The 23,987-nt window shown below is 43.5% G+C and overlaps 1 protein-coding gene across 2 annotated transcripts in view; it reads left to right on the top strand.

Annotated features, from left to right (window-relative positions):
- Nucleotides 1–11,549: 11,549 nt before the first annotated feature.
- LOC147422029 (phospholipase D delta-like) overlaps nucleotides 11,550–23,987 on the top strand; it is a 139,816-nt gene continuing 127,378 nt past the window's right edge. The window contains exons 1-2 of one of the 2 annotated variants that reach the window (XM_086503196.1): nucleotides 11,550–12,132; nucleotides 12,826–13,782. In XM_086503196.1, the coding sequence (XP_086359322.1) occupies nucleotides 12,835–13,782 (948 nt within the window). In that variant the 5' untranslated portion in view covers nucleotides 11,550–12,132; nucleotides 12,826–12,834. The remainder of the gene's footprint in view (nucleotides 12,133–12,825; nucleotides 13,783–23,987) is intronic. The other variant, XM_086503197.1, reaches the window with a different exon arrangement.

Genomic DNA, 23,987 nt, shown 5'->3' with positions numbered 1-23,987 from the left:
TATGTATGATAGATCTGAGTCATCACGGACTTGTGTGAGACATGTACATTCACGAGCACGCCGACAGGTGACATGTTGGTATTGTGGTCATTTTGGACACGTTAGACGGCGCTGTTTTCGTCGTATGCGACATCATAGGAGACATGGCAGTCTCAGAGATGTATGTAGTGATGCCATGGACTCAGTTGCTTTGACAGTTGAGGCAGATGTAGTGTCGGTGTATACTAATGACGGGGATGTCACTTTTACCTCGAGCTATGCACGAGATGCTATACATGTGGATAGTGCACTCCCTTCGCAGTGGTTGCTAGACGCAGATGCTATGTTTCATGTCACACCGCATCGTGAATGGTTTTGTAGCTATTCTAGTGGGATGCTTGGCAGTGTACATTTGACAGATGGATCTGTGCATGCGATAGCAGGTGCAGGAGATGTGAGACTGTCATTATCGAGTGGTGCATCTTACTTGTTACGACATGTGCGCTATGTACCAGATTTGACAATGAGTTTGATCTCGATTGGTCAGCTTAGAGATTGTGGATGTCAGATTTCGCTACGAGAGCGAGATTTTGTGATGCATTTGGGTTCGCTAGTGATTGCGAGAGGTGCCAGGAGTGGTACATGTTACCCATTGCATGTGGATCACGGGAGAGACGGTGGTGTCTCTGTGATCATGCAGCCAGGTAGAGAGCGAGAGAGCAGGAGAGTCTCTTTTGCTTGTGGGTTGCAGGATGCTTTGCATGGAGTGCAGAGCAGTGACTTTGTTGTGCAGGTTGCGTCTACAGATGCACGGGTAGAGCGGGACAGCTCTAGTGAGTCACAGCAGGATGAGTCATTAGAGGTGATGACAGAGATGACTCACATGGATGCTGAGATGTCGGCTATTGTGGAGTCATTTCTTGATATGCTTATGCCAAAGCTTGATGCAGATTCAGGACAGATGGATACTCTTGGTACACATGTGATCTGTGGTGGGCACGAGGAGTCACTCCAGAGCTTGGAGTCAGAGTGCCATGGTCTCTATGATAGGGGACAGGATTTCCATGAGTTGAGTTCTGAGTTGGAGGTGGCAGAGGTTGCCAGGGTTGCATCAACGTTCGGTGTCCTCATGTACGAGATGCTGATCTCGAGGCCCGACATAGCAGCTGCAGTGGGAGCATTTGCAGCAAGGTTGATTAGTTGTTTGATGACTGATCTCGGCATAGAGCATAGGGGAGGTTTGCAGGTATTGGACCGATACTTGCAGGAGTGCATGAGCTCTTGTAGACTCTTTGCAGAGCTTGGAGCTAGCTCTGTGTGGCTTCCGCACCGGGATGTTTGTCTATCAGTAGAGCCGGATGCACTAGCTCATCGAGAGTCAGTGGGCATAGGTTGAGAGAATATCTCACCTTCTATTAGTTGTACACTAGTAGATCTTGCTTAAAGGCACATTGGCCTTCAAGATGGAGGTTGTTGGGGTTAAGGCCTATGTGCCTTGACCGGTCGCCTAGGTCATGGGCGCCCGCCCACTGTTACCCTATACTTATAGTGTGTATATTGTATAGGGGGAGCTGCCACTTCATAGTCTCCCCACCCATATCTGTGTCGTGTGTCTCCTTCTCTCTCTCACTCTCCGTCTGTGGTGCTCCCCGATCCCCTTCAACTATTGTTTGTGATACTGTTTGAAGGGCTGTTTTAACGAACCAGTATCATAAATAAAGTAAAGGAACATGTATGTTTAAACAGTGTGGTAGTAATTAGATAACAAAAGAAGGGTGAGTGTGGTGTGGAAAGTGAGAGAATGATACCCCAACGGTATCATTCTATGGACGGGTAGACCTGATGAGTCGGGTAACTTTCCAACGCTAGAATTTTTTTTTATTAGTCATAAATCTTAAAAGAGACAAACCTTGGCGGCTGTGCTTCTGAAACATGGGGAAAAAAGTGCACAGGTTGGTCACTCTAAGATTTATACTTTTAGGTATAATTGATTATAGATAGTTTTTAGATAGGGTTATGGTGGTCACGCTCCGCCATAGCGAGATAGGACCAATCCTTCAGTAACGGTTTATGCTCGTGGCTACGTAGTAGCTAAGGCAATGTCCGTTGGTTTTTCTTTTTAAGGATTGGAGATCTATCAAAGGTACTCCGCTCCTCTCAAAAAGGAACAGGGACCTCACACTGGTATCAGAGCCTAGGTTAAAGCTTGGGGAGATTTTTAGATTGATGTTTGGATATTGAAGGATGCGAATGTTTGAAATAATAGAAGAACCTAGAAAAATCGTTTTGAGTTTTTATATGGTATTGAAGACTGAACTTTCCTGGTACAGGAAAATGTTCATTCAGCCTACCAGAAATTCCAGGTGTTCACCATCATGTTTGAAAATGTATGCCAATCACCAAATTATCAGTTTCGAAAAAGGGTGATGATTTTGGATAGGGTGTTTGCACCACCTATCCCAAGGGTGCATAGAGGATGGGGTATCAACTGGAGTCCATCTGGAGGAATCTATACCATCGATGCTGACAAGATATGCTGCATGGATACCAACCTCAAGAAACTTCGATGGGCAGAGGAATTAAAAGTCATCGAAGTTTATCTTTTCATTGGTACTAAGAATCCGGATGCTACCATTACCTTGGGAGGAGAAAAGATATCTCAGACTCAATGGGTCTATAACCAAGTTACAAAAGTTATCCATGGTGGTAGGATTCGTAGCTTTCAAGGGTCAAAAGAAACTTATTATTTTGATCCTTTAGCCTATCCTTTTGTAGTCACTAAACTCAAAATATAGAGACATTACAATCCTTGTACCTAAAGACTACCAACCTTGGTAGCAAATAATGTGTATATAAATAAAGTTTGGATTAATATTAACTTTTGTTTGTATTATTGTCTGATCAAGTCTTGCCTTAAAGTGGATTAAAGTTAGAGTATCCAATAAAGTTTCACTTAATCTATATTGCACAGAGTGCGGTGTACACATCTCTTCAAGAGAAAAAGCTACTTCTCAAGCAAGCTAAACTTCCCTCTTTCAAAGGGGAAGGAGCCCTAGTTGAGCGCGATGCAGAAGTGTGGCTCGAAGAGATGGAGGATTATTTTGCTGCTCTGCTGGTACTACTCCCGATAACCAAGCAATGTTGGCTATGTTTTGTCTCACGAGGGATGCCAAGCTTTGGTGGAAACAACTCTGCAAAGATAATCAAGTAGCTCAAAACACTCAAACTTGGGAAGACATTAAGTATGTTGTCAAAGGACGTTATCTTCCACCTGCACACGAATCCCTTAAGATGAATGAATTCTTCAACTTACGTCAGTTTCATCTTACAGTGGAAGAATACTACTCCAAATTTGTAACTCTTAGGTGCTATGCTCCGTCAATGACCGCAGATCAACAAGTAGCCCGTTTTTGCCAAGGGCTAAATGCTCCTTTAAATACTTGTCTAGAAGCCATGAGGCCTGTAAATTTGCAAGATGTTCTTTTAAGAGCTAAACCCTTAGCTAAAGAGATGTCAAACTCTCAAAGGGTATGAAATGGAAATTTAAGGAATGCTGGAAGGAGAGGACGGCCTATGATGTGGAACCAAAGGCAAGTTCACCCAGTTCACCAAACTCATCCAATAGTTGCAGCTTCAGCAAATGGAGCTCAAAATGCAGATCTTAGATGCTATGAATGCAACGAGCTAGGACATTTCAGGAATGTATGTCCTAGGCGAGTCTCCGCAACAAATACACCTAATCGAGCTAGAGGACAAGGCCAAATAATAAATCGTGGAGGAAGAAATGGAGGACGAGGTCAAGGGTGCGGAATGGCTGCCAGAGTCAATGCTATCATAGGAGAACCAACATTGGGAGAAGAACAAGAGGAAAGAGCAACTCTACATGCTGCAATTGATAACCCAAGAGCAAGACAACAATATACGGTCATTCAAACACCTGCAAATCACCAAGGTGAAAAATTTGAGCTTCTTATTGATTGTGGTAGTACTCATTCTTTCTTGTCACCTAAATGTTTAAGGAAGTTAGGACTTAATCAACACCCTGCAAGAAAGATGAGAGTTGAATTAACCAATGGAAGGTTATCTCAATACACTGTGGGAAAAATAGATTTCAAGTTGGGAGAATACTCTACTTCTGCTACTTTTCGAACCTTACCCATAGGAATCTATGACGGAATTCTTGGAATGGATTGGTTAGCCAGTCATAATGCCAATATCCATTGTGCCCAAGGAAGTGTTACTTTTGTGGACAATCAAGGTCAAGAAGTCACTATTCAAGGCCATAATGGACGACCAAAAGCTTACTTGGTCAAAGCAAATCGTCTTTTGAAAGGATTATGCAAGGGTCAACAAATTTTTGTAGTCAAGCTAAACAAAGTAGAAAAATCTTCTTCCAACCCTGAACCAATGTGGCTAGAAGAATTTTCGGATGTTTTCCCCGCTGAACTTTCTGAACTACCACCACCTAGGGAGGTAGACCATGAAATCAATATTTTTTCAGGTAGTGAACCAGTCTCAAGAGCGCCGTACAAGATGTCACTTCCAGAGGCTATAGAACTCAAGGAGCAGCTCAAGCAGTTGATTGAGCAAGGGTTTATCCGACCTAGTACATCTCCATGGGGTGCACCTGTTCTCTTCCAAAAGAAAAAGGATGGCTCTCTTCAACTTTGCATAGATTATAGGGGCTTAAATCAGGTTACCATCAAGAATAAATATCCAATTCCTCGTATTGATGAGATGCTGGACAGATTACATGGAGCCAAAATATTCACAAAGATCGATCTTCGAATTGGCTATCATCAAATTCGAATCCAAGAGGCTAATATCTCCAAAAAAGCTTTCAACACTCGTTATGGTCATTACAAATTTACAGTGATGGCTTTCGGATTTACGAATGCTCCTACAACTTTCAATCGTCTGATGCACGATATCTTTAGAGAATTCTTGGACGATTTTTTCCTAGTATTCTTTGACGATATCTTAATTTATTCCAAATCAGAGGAAGAGCATGAAGGACATGTTAGGAAAGTGTTAGAGCTTTTACGCCGAAATAAGCTGTATGCAAAGAAAAGCAAATGTACCTTCTTTACCCCTAAGGTCTGTTACTTAGGGTTTATCATTTCACCTAAAGGAGTCTTTGTTGACCCTGACAAAGTCAAAGATATTGTGGAATGGCCTCAACCCACTTCACAAACCGAAGTCAGAGGGTTCTTAGGTATCACAGGGTGGTACAGGATCTTTGTAAAGGACTATGCTCTTAAAGCTGCACCACTAACTGACTTGCTAAAGAAAGGAGCTACGATACTTTGGGAAGAAAAACATGAATCTTGCTTCAAACAGCTTAAGGAGTATTTTGCTTTATAACCTCTCTTAAAACTTCCAGATTTCACCCAAGAATTCGAGGTGATCACAGATGCTAGTAACCTTGCATTAGGAGGAGTCCTTACTCAAGAAGGAAGGCCTGTAGCTTATACTTCTCGAAAGCTTAGGATGCATGACGTGAATTATGCTACACATGATTTAGAATTGCTAGCAGTTATTCACGCTCTCAAGCTATGGAGACATTATCTATTGGGACGCAAATTCCAATTGGTAACAGATCACAAGAGCCTTAAGTGGATTTTTACCCAACCTAACCTTAACATGAGACATAGGACATGGATAGAGCTCATGCACGAATATGATTTTGATATTAAATTTAGACCAGGTAAGGATAATGTTGTGGCAGATGCCCTAAGCCGTAAAGCTTTTCTGGGGTCAATTTCCATGGCTAACAACCCTATTCTAGACAAGGTCTCGGATGCTGCCGTGAGAGATGCAGATTACCAGATGCTTGCTAGTATCCTACGTGAAGAGAGGGTATCATCAAATCAGCTTAAACCTCTACATTACTCCTTAGAAGATGGGAAAATTTACTATAGGAATCGACTATGCAGACCTAAGGATTCTACCCTAAGGAATGCTATCCTATATGAAGCACATGATGGCCCAACTTTAGGACATCCAGGTTATGCCAAAACCATCAGTGCAATTCGCAGAAGTTACTATTGGCAAGGTATGAAGGGTGATGTCCTTCGCTATGTCAAGCAGTGTTTGTCTTGTCAAAGGATTAAGGCAGAGAGACTAAAGATGCCAGGTAAGTTACATCCTTTAGATATTCCCCAAATGAAATGGGAATGTATTAGCATGGAACTTCAGATATTGCTCGTCTGTTTGTGAAGGAGGTTTTTAGAATTCATGGTTTACCCAAGAGGATTGTCAGCGATCGTGATGCCAAGTTTACTTCAAAGTTTTGGGTATCATTGTTTTAAGCTATTGGAACCCAATTATGTTTTAGTACTGCTTATCATCCTCAAACTGATGGCCAAACTGAAAGAGTTAATCAAGTAATTGAAGACATCCTCAGAGCCTACTGCAATAGAGAACCTTGCAAGTGGATTCAATACCTACCCTTGGTAGAGTATGCATACAATTACTCTACTCATAGAAGTATTGGAATGACACCTTTTAATGCTTTTTATGGTCAAGAATGTTTATCACCTCTTAACTTTTCTGACCCCACTATAAGGATAGAAGCCTCAAAGAAAATGCTTGAAGAAATGGAAGCTCAAACCAAAGCTATTCGAAGGGATATTCAAGCGGCTCAAGATCGACAAAAGAAGTACGCCGACTTAAAAAGATCTGATCGGATTTTCAAAGAAGGTGACAAAGTTTTGTTACGAGTAAAGCCCAAAAAGAGCAATCTGTCTCTCGGAAGGTATAAGAAGCTTAGCTACCGATATTGTGGACCTTACGAAATAATCAAGGTTGTAAGTGATCAAGCTTATAGACTAAAACTCCCTTCTCATCTCAAAGTGCATGATGTATTTCATGTAAGTCTGTTAAAACCTTATGTATATAACCCTGACCATGTCCTTGATGATGAGCAAATCATTTTACCTGCTCAAGATGTTCTACAACTCCAACCTAATACTATCCTAGAAACTCGGGAGAGAAAGCTTAGGAATAGATCCATCAAAGAACATCTTATCTTATGGAAGGATTTCCCTATAGAAGATGCTACTTGGGAAGATGAGACATCCCTTCTTAAGGATTATCCTTCACTGTTCTTGAGACGAGAGCATCTTAAATTCTAAGTTGGGGAGATTGTAAGGTCTCTATTTTCGAATTTCACACAAGTTCTATTATGCATTTGAATTTTTTTAACCATCACTCATTATTTAAGATATTCAAGTTCAAATTATGAATCGTAGGTTAAGAAAACCTAGAATTTAAAATTTACGCTACAAAATTCTGACATGTTTAGCTATATGAATCACTAATTAACTTATTGTAAGACTTAGTTACTGATTGTAGAATTTTCTTTTACTACTGGCAAGTTAATATAAGACTGTAAAGTTTAACTTAAAAATGTAAAGTAAATTATCATTAAGAAAATAAATAAAATAATTATAAAGAAAAAAGAATACACAGGGATGACAAATGAAGGCACATGGACTCACTTGGACTCACATAGGAGGGGACAAAGTGGGACACACTGTCACATGAAAAGGAGAGGCTAGTCCTGACTAATCATAATGAGGGGGGGCTGTGTGGACTTATCTTTTGATGATAATGAAAAATTGGTCAAGCTGATGGGTACCACAAGGGTACCAAAAACGCGGGTATGATTTTTGGGGAAAAAAAAAGTTGGACGTTTTCTTTTCTGCTATAAAATAGAGCATCCATGCTCACACTTTAGACATAGAGATTGCCTCTATAGCGCTCACGAAATGCTGCCACTTCTCTTAGAGAGAAGGCGTCCACAAACCACTAAGAGAGCAAAAACTCTAGTGGACTAATAAGTGTAGTACAAAAAAATGGCTCCAAAGCGTGCTCGAACCCAAGGCGCTAATGATCATGAAACTGGTACAAGTAACGGTGGAACTTCTGCGGAACATGTTATGTCTCCACCAATCGGACCAATCGGAGCTATGGTACAGGTTCGTATTGTAGTTTCAAGTTATGCATCATTGCATATGCGAGACCATAGGAATATATTATTTACCTTATGAAAAGAAAACACGGACCAAAATCAAGGGGCTTAACCTCAAGAAACTCGGTATATGTTTGACAAGTAGAAAAGAATGTCTGGTTAAACTGGTTGCTATAGGAAAGAATGTTTTTCCAAAACCTTCGGTATGGTTTCTCTCAAGACTCTCTACTTATTAGCGCTGATATTATGTGGCAGTTGCCGAGGTGTGAGATGACGCCCAGGATGGCACCACTGATGCTGTGGTGGGAGTACACCCAGATTAGCTCAGCTCGATACTACAGTTTTGTTTTGCCGTGGCGTGAGGATGACGCCCAGATTGGCACCATTGTTGCTGTGGCAGGAGTACGTCCAGATTAGCACTACGAGTACTTGTCGAGCGGTATGGGACGCTCATGAGAACAAGGGTTTTTATAAATAATGTATATACCGATTGAACATAATAGCACCAGTAGAGATTCTTAAGTGAACCTAATCCAAGGGTTGTTGGTTTAAAATTGGACGACTTCTTGTTTGACTATTGTTTGTAATATTGTTTGAAGGGCTGTTTTAACGAACCAGTATCATAAATAAAGTAAAGGAACATGTATGTTTAAACAGTGTGGTAGTAATTAGATAACAAAAGAAGGGTGAGTGTGGTGTGGAAAGTGGGAGAATGATACTCCAACGGTATCATTCTATGGACGGGTGGACCCGATGAGTCGGGTAACTTTCCAACGCTAGAAATTTTTTTATTAGTCATAAATCTTAAAAGAGACAAACCTTGGCGGCTGTGCTTCTGAAACATGGGGAAAAAAGCGCACAGGTTGGTCACTCTAAGATTTATACTTTTAGGTATAATTGATTATAGATAGTTTTTAGATAGGGTTATGGTGGTCACCCTCCACCATAGCGAGATAGGATCAATCCTTCACTAACGGTTCATGCCCGTGGCTACGTAGTAGCTAAGGCAATGTCCGTTGGTTTTTCTTTTTCAGGATTGGAGACCTATCAAAGGTACTCCGCTCCTCTCAAAAAGGGGGAGGGACCTCACATGAGGGTAGTCCTGACAGCCACATCTCGCTTAAGATCACTATTTTTAGCCCATGTATGCAAGTGTTTTAACATCATTAAGTTTTGCATTGAAGGTACAAAGCATGAAAGCAATAATCATGATTGCCTTCTTAGGAGTGATGGCTCCATGTTGTCGTGTCTCTTTTAAGAAGCCCATTGAAGAAATCTTATAGTTTCTTCAATGTTGCTGCGTCTCTTTTAAGAAGCCCATTGAAGAACTCATTAGAGAGAGAGAGAGAGAGAGAGAGAGAGAGAGAGAGAGAGAGAGAGAGAGAGAGAGAGAAGAAGAAGAAGAAGAAGGAGCAGGTTAAAGAAAGGGACAATTTTTGTTGAAGGTTTGTTTCCTATTCCTCTGTGTGTGTGTGTGTGTGTGTGTGTGTGTGTGAAACCCACCAATATGTCATGGGAAAGCAGCTTTTTATGTTGCCAACTCGAGGAAGAGCAAGTTTGATAGAGGGGGTGGACTAGCTGAAAGACAAGAGGATGGTTCTCAACTCAAGGTTGACTATGTTGGTGCACCGACTGAGAGAACAGGTGATGCATGCGAGTTGCCCATCCTCTGGTCTTTCTCCTTGCTTTGCTCACCCATGACGCCCAAGAAGAGATTGTACCAAGCCAATAGGCTGATACATAGAGCTGCGTGCATGTTTTCCACTTGCGACCTTGCTCCCTTGCATATGTGCCTGTTGACAAATCCACTAAGAAAGTCAAGCATAGATATGAAGAGCATAATAAGGGGGACTCAAAAGTGATGAGTTTTTCCATTTTCAATTGAACTAAAAGATCGTGCTCAAAAGAAGATATTGTGCCAAGCCAAGAAGGTGTCCAGAAGTAGGCGACCAACGAGAAGACTTGGGCTTTGAGGTCACATATATGCTCGCCTTTGAAAAAATGGGCACGCTCATTTGGTTTTGTCTATCTGTTCTTGGAGACGTCTTAGACCAGGGCCTTTTCATTTACGTGTATGTGATCTTAACCAAGGTAAAGCAGTTTCTGGTCTTACCACTCTCTACATAGATGAGATAAAATTTTAGCTCTTGATCGCTTTGTCACAGGATGAAGCCTACTACAATGTGGGGATGCTATTGTGCATCTCGGTTTGCAGGGTAAGACAATCTATTAATCAAGGCCCGAAGGTTTGGATTTCCCTTTGGGTTACTGTGTAATCCCTTGAACTTTGCTTTCCCAACAAGAGCCTTTCAACACGAGTTCCAAAACGTGGAGAATGTTGTCACACTCCGTAATGTATTCTCATCCATATGTGCCGGAGGTGAGTCATAGGCACAAGCAACATGCATTTTTCAATCAAATGGATGGGGAAAGAGCAAGATTGTGTGTGAAATGTGGTGACTTAAGGTGTTGATATGGGCAAAAAAATTCACGTTGATATTGTTTCTCAGTGGTTGTTGAAAGAAAACGTCGTGATTGGCACTGCCTTGGTCAACATGTATGCCAGATGTGGTGCACTTCATAAAGCACAAAACGTACTTGAGGAGCTTCCTCTCTAGAATGTCGTCTCTTGAAGTGCACTGATTGCGGGATAGGCCCAAATTGGGTAGGGCCAAGGAGCTTTGGGCTAGCGAGGGTGTCTCTCCAAATACAATCACGTACGCTCTGGGCTGTTTTTTTTTCCAACGAATGCAACGCGAGGGTGTCTCTCCAGATGCAATGTTGTCTCATCGAGTGAATTGGTTGTAGGATATGTCCAACAAGGTCATGAGAGTTGTTTTCAACATATGCAAAGAGAGGACATCTCTCCAAATGCAATCACGTACACTTGCACCTTGAAGGCATGTGGCATTACAGAAGATGTTGATAAGGGCAAAAAGAATCACGATGATTGTTAGTCAGGGGTTGTTGAAAGAGAACGTCGTGCTTGGCACTGTCTTGGTCGACATGTATGCGCACATCATAAAGCACAAAAAGTGCTTGAGGAGCTTCATGTCCAGGGCCAAGGAACTCTTGGTGATTTTCAACGGATGCAAAGTGAGGGTGTCTCTTTAGATGCAATCACATACACAAGGAGTGCATTGATTGTAGGATATGTCCAACAGGGTCATGTCAAAAAGAGAGAGTGCTATTTTTAGTAGATGCATGTACACACACACACACACACTAGGTACGTACACATATACTCGCATGAGTGAGCTTGAGAATGTATAAGATTGACCCCCTTGGTAAGAGCGAGCGAGACCTGCCGTAGGCGAGTCGTGTGGAGCTCGTAGTTATCAATAGGCAGCCCCGTGATTTCATTTGTGAGGGCGTTGTTTTAGGGAGGTAACGGTTAACCCATAAGGGACCCCCTTAGCTTTTGTAACTTTTCAAAGAAAAAATTCTCATGGGAGGCAAGTGTCAGAGTGAGTTATGACGTCCTTGAAGCACCCATTTTACTTACGTACTCCCTACTTTGGACTCCTTTCATGTGCTTGCCTTTTATGCAAAGTTGTGCAGTGTAATGTGTGCGCTCTCTCTCTCTCTCTCTCTCTCTCTCTGTGAATGAACATATGGTTGCATGCACGCAAATGACAGAGACAAACGCCAATACGTGTACTCACACTAACACGACACATGAGGATCGACGGCGTTCTTTTCCATGACCAAAACACTGCACCCTCTCTCTCTTCTGTCGCTCTTCCCTTGCGTTTGCTCGCTTCTGATTTCGGCTGATCTTGGTAGCTCTTTGCATTTCTCCTCTCTAGTTCTCGTGACTTCCTTTTCACTTCATGTCTTGCTGCTCGTAAAAGCTTCCAGGCTTGCGCTGCCTGCACACATTTCCCTGCGCCTCTTCTGTTCCCTGGCTTTACTTCGCCTGCACTTCCCCATCTTTGCTGCCCTCTCACGATTCTGCGTTTTTGCCCACATTCCCATTTCTGCACCATGCTGCCCTCTAAGCCTTCCTCTTCGTCTAAGCCTTCCTCTCCATGGTTTTACCAGCAGACGCGCATCTGTTGTATTTGAGGATGAATGCAGAAGTGGATGACGATCACGTCGAAGTCTGATCTCTCGATTTGACAACCAACCTTGTTGCTGAAGCAGAGCCTGCAATTGAGCTTCGTGCGTAGAATCAGGTACATTTTATTTAACCCTTTCCTCTGGTACAATGTTTTCTGTAAAGACTACTCCAATTCATTCACAACATTGAATGCTTTTGGCAATGCACTCTTTGCACCGAGCTCAGAAAGCTCTAGCGGCCCATTTCAACCTGATCCATCTTAGATGCTTGCATTGCCCTGTGGATAGTGGCACAGAGTTGTGCAGGGTATAAAATTACTGCCGTTCCTGATGTTTATGTGGTTAATTCTGTAAACTTCTCAGGTTTCCTTCTTATCAATTTCATTTCTGGAAACTTTTGTAAACAATTATGACAATAGTATGTTTTGTTTTCTATTGTTGATAAGCAGGATACAGAAATGCGCTTTTCCTTCTCTTGACAATGTTGGATCAGATTTTGAGGGCTTATATCATTACCAATACATTTGTGTGTGTGTGTGTGTGAGAGAGACAGATAAGAGGCTTTCATGAGGTAAGTTGCATACGGGCATTGAAAGTATGCACATAATGAAAGAAAAAAGCTCGCAAACAAGCGACCACTAGGATATTCCTTTTTTAGCAAATCACACATATCCCATGCATTGCTAGGAATTATCACATATGATGTTCAAGATAGTCTTATTTGAAATCTTTTTGACTTTTGTCATATTGTGGAGTTAGTAATTAATGTGACTTGTACTTTATGACATTGTGAGTACTTTTTGTCTCAGCTCTTCAACATGGAATTGTGTCCTCCAGAATCACACACGGGAGATACCACTCCTCCAGATTACTCAAGTGGGAAGCCCATTCTGTTGTATGGAACATTGGATGCCACCATTCATGAGGCAACTAACCTGCCCAATATGGATTCTTTCTCAGAGAATTTGCGGAAGTGCGTGGCCATGTGCCAGCCATGCATCAGCGCAATTCCAAACGTGGACGCTGAACAAGTGCGAAAACGAATAACAAGTGATCCTTATGTGTGTGTTGTCTTGCAAGATGCCACTGTGGCAAGAACACGGGTTGTTCACAACACAGCTGACCCTGTTTGGAATGAGCATTTTGAAGTTCTCGTTGCACACACTGTTGCTTCAGTAGACATTATTGTAAAAGATAATGATGTTCTTGGTGCCCAGTTCATTGGGCAGGCGAGAATACCAGCAGAATTTCTTTTGACACAACAAATTGAGAATCAGGTGTATGATCTCTGTGGGAGGGATGGGAAGCCAATAAAGTCAGGAGCAAAGCTTCAGATTTCTTTGAAGTATCGTTCAGTTGAAACAGATCCTCTCTACAAAGACGGTGTGGGAAGAGGTCCAGACTATAAGGGGGTTCCAAAGACCTATTTCCCACTGCGCAAAGGCGGTCGTATAACTCTTTATCAAGATGCTCATGTTCCAGACAACTTCCTTCCTGAAATACCGCTCGAGGGGGGGATCAAATTTGAACACAGAAAGTGCTGGGAGGAGATTTGTGAGGCTATCGAAGGGGCACATCATATTGTGTATATTGCTGGTTGGTCTATATACACCAAAACAAGGCTAGTTCGAAAGGAGGTCTCAGGAGACAAAGCTTGCTCTCATCAAAATCTGGGGGAGTTGTTGAAGAACAAGGCTCACTATGAGACTGCTCGGGTTCTAGTACTGGTTTGGGATGACAAATCATCACATTCTGTCCTGAATAATGTATGGTCTCCCTATCTCTCTGACCTTTCATTCTTTTTGGAAATCCATTGTTTCTTTCCCTCCCCTCTCTCCCTTCTCCCCTCCTTTTTAAACCGCACACTCATGCAACCTAAGAATTGGCTGTCCTTGCAATGTCCACAAAAATCCTCTCTCTCTCTCTCTCTCTCTCTCTCTCTCTCACACACACACACACACACACACACACACACACAGATCTCACAGAGAGAGAGAGAGAGAGAGAGAGAGAGAGAGAGAGAGAGAGGTTTAATAACGCGACCATCAAGTGTAGCGTTTCGGTCATCACTTCAGGAGCGCACGCAGGCTATCACCAGTGCAAGTAGTGGTAATTGACTACCGCAGGCTTCAGAGGCACCAATGCAGCAAGGGAATTGACTCCAGTCTATCATTAATGCAAGTAGCGGCAATTGTCTCTTGCAGGCTTCGGAGGCACCAACGTAGCAAGGGAATTGACTCCAGCAGGCTGATTACATGTGCTACATCCTCAGCTCCCAGTATCAGCCAGCCCTTTGCGAGCGCACCTGCAAGCAGCTTGGAAGCTCGCAGCAGTTAGCCAGCACTTGCATGTGCACTCGCAAGCAGCTTGGAAGCAGTTTGCTTTCAATAGCCATTCAATTGGAGATAGCTACCCCCTCATTGATACCCGCCCAGCTGTAGTCAGGTTTTTGTCTCAATTCCTCTGCGGCAGGTCTTCAGGTTTCTCACTCCTGTTGTTTGTCCGTACTACCTGTGAGAGAGAGAGAGAGAGAGAGAGAGAGAGAGAGAGAGAGAGAGAGAGAGAGAGAGAGAGAGAGAGAGAATGAATGAAATGAAATGGTATATTAACCTCTTCAAAAGGCCAAAGTGACCTATGAGACCAACAAATTACAATGTCGTGGATCTGATACAAAGTCTAAGTATCAAAAATGAATAAAAAGGTGCTGAAAAAGGGGTACTAAAGTAGTGAATGGGGGCTAACACAACACAATGTGGGTGTATCCTCAAAAAGAGCTAAATCATAAGGGATCCATCATCTGTCGCTGGCGGATCTCATCAATCTCCTCTGTGGTCAATAGTCTGACCGGGCGTTGTGCATGTCGGGCCAGAGTGATCCAAATCCTTTGATGCAACCTCCATCGATGTTGTGTGGTCCTCCGCAGTCGTGGGTGTCTGGATCTCCCTAGCTCGGTTGCTTGGTCAATCAATGTGCCTCTGGTGTGAGGAGAATGTGGACTCTGCTGTGGTAGTAGCTGCTCCGGTTGTCTAGTGTTCGCTCTAAAGAAGTTTGTTATCCATCTCTGAGACTTGCTAGCCTCTCCTCTCATCAGGCTCTCTCTGTGTGTCTGCGCAACTCGAGCAAAAACAATCCGAGGCATCTCTGGTCCTCATATCCCATGACTCTAGAGAGTCATAGTAAACTGGGCAGTGGCATGTGTAGTGCAACTCTTGTCTCAGGCTCCAAAGGGCCTTTTAAATATGAGCAAAGGGCTCATTCTCTGGCATGCTTCAGTACGAAGGTGCATGCCATAAAAAACAGTTACATGAAAATCTTTCAAACTCAAGAGCAACTGGCCTTCAAAAACAGGTGCTGAAAAGCTGCCAGCGCAAAAGTGTTGGAATTAGGGTTGCAGGGAAACACACACAGCTTGGAGAAGACGAAGGAAGCTCAAGGCACACAACAGAGAGTATACTACTTAGTGTGCAATCAAAAGATGGATAGCCCTAGAATGAATGGGCGTACATATAATGCACGGGGGAAAAAACCTAGAAAAAATGCCCTGGCGGTCCTAAGTGTGTTCACACACATCACTACCACATCTATATGTTAACAAATCCCCCCTGGAGTGATGTGGTGAACGAGAGCTGGCACATGAGTAAAAGGGAAGTGCCATGCTCTGAGGACATGATCAGTCCACAAAGGGAAGTTGTAATAGGCTTGGACACTCCAAGTCAAGAATCTACCACAACAGCACCAAATAACCACTTCAGAACAGTTCATAGTTCACAATTTATTCGACACTGGCCCGGCGGAGTTCCGTGCCTAGAGATATTGGCCCCAAAGATTGGCGCTGTTGCTAATTGGACTATTTTCTTATTTTTAATGATTAAATCTCTTTTTTAGGATATTTTATTATGTGCACTAAGAACTGTTAAAAAGATTGTAGCTACAGGAATTGCCATCGGGAACGGACAACTCTGATGTGTCATTTGATGGGTGACGGTAAACATCACGAAGGAGTTTCCGTAAGTTCGGTGGAAAGGGCCGGGTTACGAGTGCCTCTGATGCGTCACATGATGGGTGACGGGTGCATCAGTAAGGGGGCATCCCGTAGGCTAAGGAGGAAATCCGAACTGAGCAAGAAAATACTCGTAAGAACGCAAGCACAAGAATAAAGATGGGTTCAATGAAGCTTTTTACGAAAAGCAGGAACAGTCGCGGGAGGACATATGTTTTCCCGCGAGGAGTCTGTGTCTGCATTGCATCTGTGTCGTGTCCTGCACCCGGGGACGCCTGGAATGTGTTCGTATAGCATTGTTTTCACTAACTAAGTGAGTTTTTAAAGTTTGAACAGGTTCACACTTTATTTTATTAAAGTGGCCGGTCACTTTTAAGTGACTAGGCTTTTATTAATAAAATAAAGCAAGCAAGGCCCTTAAAAAAAAAAAAGTCAGCGCTAAAACCTACGCAAGGGGGCTGAATTGCGATCTCTCTCTCTCTCTCTCTCTCTCTCTCTCTCTCTCTCTCTCTCCTCTCTAGAAAACGCGATTTTCTCTCTCCTCTCTCTAGGAGCGCCAAGCTCTGCTTTTGGACCCCTATTCCTGCCGGGTGTCAGACCCTATAAAAAGGGTAGCTAGCGTTTCAGTTTGGAGGAGCCGGAAGCAGCAGGAAGTGCAAGCGCTGGGATTCTGGAGCAGAGACTGGCGACGGAATTTGCAAGTGCTCGCGTGACGACTGAGTACGGAGGTTGATTCTCCGAGCAAGGAGTGACAGGTATAAGGTGTTGATACGCATTGAGAATTGCTGCTTTGTGTGGTTTGTTTTGCAGGAATCTCCCGTCTCACGGGAAGGCCCTTCACGGGAAGTACGGCTTCACGCCTAAGTCCCTTACGGGAAAGTACGGCTTCGCGCCTAAGTCCCTCATGGGAAGGAACGGCCTTGTGCCCAAGCCCTTTACGGGGAAGCACGACCTTCGGGTCTAAGACTACAGAACGGAGGGGTTTCCTCGGGTTCTCGTGCTTGTATAAGAATTCTCACTGAATAAAAGAATACTCTTAACGGGGGGGGGACCATCCCATCTTCTGGTCCCCAATATTGTGTCGATCTTCTCCCTTCTCTCATGTTTTCAAAGAATTATAATTTTCAGATTTTCTAAGTGCTCGTGTACGCTCCCGTTTTGTGACAGTGGTATCAGAGCCCGGACTCCTCTCTTTCTCTGCAAAGAAGGACGATTCCGGGAAGAACGGGAAGAACCATGTCGAGCCAAGGGAGAAGCGTTGGAAGAGGAGCTTCAACAAGTGCAAGCTCAGCTTGCGGAGTTGCAACAAATCTTATTGTTGCCAGACGTCCAAAAGCTTTTGGGCGGAATGTAGAAAACGAATGGAACTGATGCAGCCAAGCATCCAGACAACACTGTTGGCGTGAGACCACAAGAGGCAAGAGAAGAAGAACGTGCCGAGGTGCACAAAGGATCTACGGATCGGAATGAACGGCCTACTTCAAGGAAAGGCCAGGAAAAAGCGCTCTCTTTGCTAGACGAGAGCAAGGACATCTCTATCTCATCTCCATCTTACTCTCCTGATTATACTTCTACTTCTCGATCATCTCGTTAGAAGAAGGAAGCCGCTACTACTGCCACTACCCTACATCAACCTAAAGATAAACCTCGATTCAAGAAGCATGGTCGCAAGTCTCAACATCGCATGAGAGTCTTCAAATCAGGCGACAAGGACATCAAGTTCGAAACCTACAACGGACGGAGAGACATCTCCAAAGCACTGTCCTTCATCAGACAGTTTGAAGTCGCCTTTACCAATGGGCACTTCACAGAAAAATCCAAATTACGCCATGTGGGGATGCACCTCAAGGAAACGGCAAGTAATTGGTGGTTAGCCAAGATTCTGGAAGGTTCTCAGGCCAGAACTTGGGAGAGCTTCAAATCTGAATTTTATGAACAATTTCTTCCGCCCGACAACGAGCAGGACATACGTAAGGAATGGGACTGGCTTGCCCAGAAGAAACATGAAAGAGTAACGACCTATGTGGACAAGTATTGGTCGGTTCTTCTGAAGGTCACTCCCTTCATGAAGATTGCCGACGAGGAAAAGAAACGAAAGTTCGAAGCGGGTCTCCAACCGCAGCTTCGAAAGAGTATGAAGGTGTATTCGCATGATACTCTTCAGAGGATGATGGAGTCAGCAATCATTGCTGAGGATTTGCACTCAACTGGGATGCCCAGAAAGATGGAGAATAGCACTTACCGTGCAAGACAAAGAGGGGTCTACAATGACCAAGGGGGCCAAGGAAGAAAACGTCCTCCATCTAGAGACGATGATCATTCTAAGAAGCCAGAGGGCACTGGCAAGCGAACTAAGTACCTTTCTCCTACTCAAATGCAAGGAAACACAGAAATGGAGAAAGGGAAGCGTCAACTTCTGAAGGGCTGGGGGTCTTTGAACAACCGGCGAGTACTGATTCTTTATGATCCAGGATCCACGGATAACTTCATCTCCCTGGATACTGCGGAACGTTTGTGCCTCACACCTGCTTAGCTTGGCACACCGGTTACATCCGGATCGGCATTCGAGGGGTTTACAACCAATGCAACTCCCGTGCAAGGACAACTCAATCTTCGGATTGGCGAGTACAAGGACCGCGAATCATTTTTGATGGCACCTATCGAGGGATGTGATATCATCTTGGGTATGCCATGGCACTTTCACATGACACCTATTCCCGATTATGTGGAAAAGACACTCACTTTTGATCATGGGGGTAAGAAAATAAAGATTCAAGCTGATGCAGGAGATTGGCAGTTCCCAATTGTAAGCCATATCTCCATTAAGAAAGAAATGAAGAAGTTTGTTTCTGCTTACTTGATTTTTGCAAAGGATAAACTTAGTAGGGACTCTCTCTCTAGTCTGGAAATTAAGCGTCTTCAATTTATTGAAAAGTACAAGGATTGTTTCACGGAAACACTTCCTGATGAACTCCCTCCGGTACGCCTGGAAGATCACCGCATAGATCTCATACCGGGTAGCTCGCCTCCCAATCAACCCCCTTATCGGGTAAGTCTTGTTCAGCAAGAGGAAATTTTGAAGCAAGTCAACGAGCTTCTAGAAAGGGTTAGTACGGCCAAGTGCTTCACCCTACTGCTCTCCAGTTCTATTGGTGCAGAAGAAAGATGGCACGTTTCGAATGTGCATAGACTATCGGTCTTTAAACAAGATCACAATCAAGAATCGCTTTCTGATCCCTCGGATTGATGATATACTTGATAAGTTGTAGGGTGCAAGTGTCTTTAGTCGCATAGACTTAAAGAGTGGGTATCATCAGATACGGATCGCCCCTGAGGATGTCCATAAGACTGCTTTCCGCACAACCTTTGGACTATATGAATTCTTGGTAATGCCTTTCGGCTTGACCAATGCTCCTGCGACGTTCAATCGCATGATTGACCGCATTTTCAGCCCGTATCGAGCTTTTATTGGAGTATTCTTTGACGACATACTCATCTTCTCTAAGTCAGAAGAGGAACATCAAAAGCACTTGGACTTAGTGTTTCAAGAATTGCGAAAGCATGAGTTGCATGTGAATGCAAAGAAGAGCGAGTTCTTTCTCTCTGAGATACACTATCTCGGCCATGTAGTCTCCCACAATAAAGTGAGTATGGATCCTGCCAAGATCCGAGTGGTAGAAGATTGGCCTATTCCCACTACGGTACATGATGTACGTAGCTTTCTAGGATTATGTTCATATTATCGAAGGTTTGTCCGAGGATTTGCTCATGTAGCAGGACCACTTCATGACTTGACAAAGAAGAAGATTCCTTTCAGATGGGGATCCTTTCTGTTTGATCGAAGTCAATCAACCGTGGCAAATCACAATGGAAATGCCCATGCGTGGTGCTCATACTATCATGTGCTCTTTTTTCAACTGTGTCATGCCAAGGAAGAGACATGGAATGTGACTTCGTGACATACAAACTTTTCAGCTTTTCATGAACAATCCGCATACATTCGTGCTCATCCATGATAGAAACGTGCTCAACATACAATATGTCATGCCTAGGAAAAGGGATCACATAACGATGTTGACTAAAATACAAGAAACCTTCACGAATGAAACACTCGAACAATGCGTGCGTATCAATCATGCGAACACATAATACTTCCTGTGAGGGTTCTTTGGACCAAGGCTCGAGAGTCAAGATCGCTTCTTCGGGATCTATCGAATCGTCTTGTGGGGGATCTGTGGACCTCGACTTGAAAGCCAAGATTGATTCTTGGTGATTGATCGAATCTACAACGAGGTTAACTTTGGTAGAAAAAGCATCTTCTAACACATTATCCATGTGAACAATCACATCATCTTCATGCAATTCATCATGCTTGTCTTTTTCATCCCAATCATCATGCAAGTCATTATCATCCAAATCATCATGCTTCTCATAATCTTGCAAATCTTGTGTGTCATACTGTGGAGAAAAAGAGACTGAGAGAGTCTCCTTATCTCGAATCCTTTCAATCTTGTCCTTCATATTAGCAATGAGAGATGGAGAAGGAGCAATGTCCATTCCATGAAAGACAGTAGGAGAATCACTGTCGGCATTGAGAGTTATAGTGTTAGCCGAAAATTTTATGAGAGCATCATTATCACGAAACCATTTAATGCCTAAAATCATATCACATCCCGAGAGAGGAGAAACAATAAATCTTCTAGTGAAGGCAGTCTGTTGAATCGCAAACAACACATCAAGGCACTCCTCCGTGATGAGAGCGTCCATACCGGGACGAAAGCGAGAGACCTCGATAGGAGATCTCGGACTAACTTCGAGGCGGGCTCTCTCAACAAGAGAGGAACCGATCACATCATGCATACTACCTAGGTCAAACAATATGACAAAACGGTGCCCCGAGGTACGACCATAACATTTAATGAGAGAATCATCAATGGGAGGGTCTTGAGAGACTTTGGGCACAATCGTGTTATCATTCATTGCATTGACAGATGTAGTGGGTGATGTGGGTTCTTTAGAGTCATTCGATTCAAACTTAGGACATGTTCTTTTTATGTGACCCTTAATGTGACAATGAAAACAACGACCTTCCTTAGAATAAGTGCTTTGTTCTTTCGACGTGATGTAACCTCCTACAATTCCTTGTGCTACCTTTTCTTATGGAGTAAGCTTAGGTTTAGCAGTTGTATTAGCCTTACCCTTAGATTCATTGGAAGAATTCTTTGATGAGATACTGTTGGAAGATTGGTTAGAAGAGTTATCATTCTTACCATTCTTATCGTTCTTACCGTTTTGCGGGTTCTGAGAAGTCTACGAGGTACTTGTGGAAGTCTTGTTCTCCTTAGGCTTTCCCTTGTTTTGCTTCATCTCCTGTGCGAGAGCAATCGCTACCGCCTTGTTGAGATTGATTGGATCGAATACCTCGACATCGTACTTGATATACTCGTCCAATCCAAAGAGAAAAGCCTCTTTGCGCTCATCATCCGACATGCGAAGTTGGGTACCTAGCTGCAAAACACGATTAGAGAAAGACATAACCGGCATACCATTTTGCTTGAGAGCGCGCCAATCGTCCTTCAATCGTGCAAGGTACTGAGGTGGCATAAACCGCGCCTTGAGCTTGTCTTGGAAATCAGCCCAACTAAAAGAGAGGGGCGTGAAATCGTCGACTACCTCTTGGTGCGCGGCTAGCTGTGCCTCTTGCCATGCGTGGTACCAATTGATGGCATCACCGGCAAGGTACATAGCTGCCGTCAAAACCTTGCTATTTCCTGTCTTCTTAGTTGTCGCAAAATAAGCATTAATTTGATGCAACCAAGAATGAATAACTGTAGCATCCATCTTACCGTCATACTTAGTGAAAGTCAACTTTTCTGTGATTGGATGGTTGGAATCCGCATCGTGGCTTGCGCCACTTGCTGAACTTCCACGATCTTTGGGTGGTTCGGTCTTCGAAGCTAGGATGTGGGAAATAAATTCTTGATGACGAATCTCCCTTTGAGTTTCTCGTTCATCGCGCTCGCGTTCGAAAGCAAGTTGATTTTCTTCTTGTTTTGCGGCAAGAGCAATGCGCTCACGTTCCTGAGCAAGGCGATTTGCTTCTTGTCTATCCATCATGGCCATCATCTGCTTGACCACTGCCTCCATAGGGTTTGGCGTAGATGGCGAAGGGGGAGGGTTGAAGAAATCATCTCCGGGTGGGGAGGAGTCTTCGTCGCCTCTCTCATGCTCATCACCTGTATGCGAAGTATCCATTCCGCTTCGGGTGACGACCATGCACTATAATCTTGGGGTCTTAAGCTCGCGAGGAACTTGGGTTCTTGAGAGTCTTGAGGTTCTTGAGGTCCTTGATTCGTGAGAATCTTGGGTTCTTGAGGTTCTTGAGTCTTGAGGGTCTTGGGTTCTTGGGGTTCTTGTCACAAAGTGATGACGTGGCGGACAACAGAAACCCTAATTTTTGCCAGAAACCCTAAAATTCTTTCAAACCCTAATTTTTGACAAAAACCCTAATTTTTGGAAATCGCAGAGGTTGAAAAAAAAAATAAAAAAATAAAATGAAAAATATATATATTTTGGAATGATGAGCGACGCGAATCTTGCTTTTTCTCCACGCCATGAGAAAGAGAGAGAACTTGCTTTTTTTTAATAAAAAAAGACTCTCTAAGAGAGAGAGAGTGAGAACTGATGCTTTTTATTTTAAAAGCTTTTGGGGCTCTGCTTTTGGGCATCCCTTGTAACCTTTAAATTAGTGGTGAGGGCCTCACTTCTCAGAGCATCTAGACTCAGAGTCTGAGAGTGAAACCCTAACCGCTCTCTTGTACTTTGATGATTGATTAATACAAAAAGAAATACCGAAAGGGGCGTCAGTCTTTGGGGCCAATGCAAATCTATTGTGATCTGTGAATTGTTTTGAAGTGGTTATTTGGTGCTATCGCGGTTGATTCTTGACTTGGAGTGTCCAAGTCTGTTATAGTGGTATCAGAGCACGGCCGATTTCTCTTCTACGGGAAATCCGATCCGCGAATTTTTTTCCGCGGCACCTATGGCTTCAGGCAATGATCAGTCGACTCCCTTTGGATCTTGAGATGCTGGCAGGGATCACAACGAAGATTCTGACAGAGAGTATGGTCCGCCTCGGCCTACTCAGGCGGAGCAAAGAGAGATGGAACGTCGTCAATTGATTGGCGATGCAACAAAGATGATGCTCAATTTTGCCAAGGACCCGAAGATGGCAAAATATATGAGCCAGACCTCTTTGGAGTGGCAAAGAACCACAACACCACTCCCGAAACCCGCTCTCAAGAAACCTTCTGCCTCCAAGAAATATACAGAGAAGCAACTGGAGAACGTGGTTGATGCCCGGATTGCTCAGCTTTTTGACGCGCAAAAGAAAGCCAAAAAGCACCGCAAAAAAGGCAGAAGAAAAACGCTGACTTCCCGAGATATTTGGGTCGACGGTCGACATTCGACAAGGCAAAGAAACTGAAGAAGCGAGTCAAGTTTGAAGGCCTACCCAGTTCTTCTTCTTCTTCTTCTGACAGTTCTTCTAGCTCTTCAGACTCGAGCGAAGAAGACAGGAAAAGCAAAAAGCGAAGCAAGAAACAACGCTTCGGAAAGTGCAAGAAAAAGGCAAGGAAGTCTAAGTCTCGCCTAGTGAGTGACACTTCTACAAAGGACTCGTCTACGGACAGTTCAGACTCTGACAACGGAAATTTTTATGCGAACAAGAAGAATTTTTACAAAGCCAACCAGTATGACTTTCTCGAGGATAAAAGCAAGAAAGTCCGAGAGTTTAAGGAAGGTGGCCACTCGATCAAGTTTGATACTTTTTAGGATACCCAGATGCTTCGAAGGCTTTGTCTTTTATACAGCAGTTTGACATCGCTTTCGTGGGAGGACGCTATTTAGAGCACTCCAAGATTCGGAGAGCTACCTCTTACCTTAAGGGGAATGCTCGTACTTGGTGGTCCA

Source organism: Adiantum capillus-veneris, chromosome 27 (genome assembly GCF_014529385.1).
Source record: "Adiantum capillus-veneris isolate H3 chromosome 27, ASM1452938v2, whole genome shotgun sequence".
Lineage (NCBI taxonomy): Eukaryota > Viridiplantae > Streptophyta > Polypodiopsida > Polypodiales > Pteridaceae > Adiantum > Adiantum capillus-veneris.
This window is presented reverse-complemented; position numbering and strand designations above follow the sequence as displayed.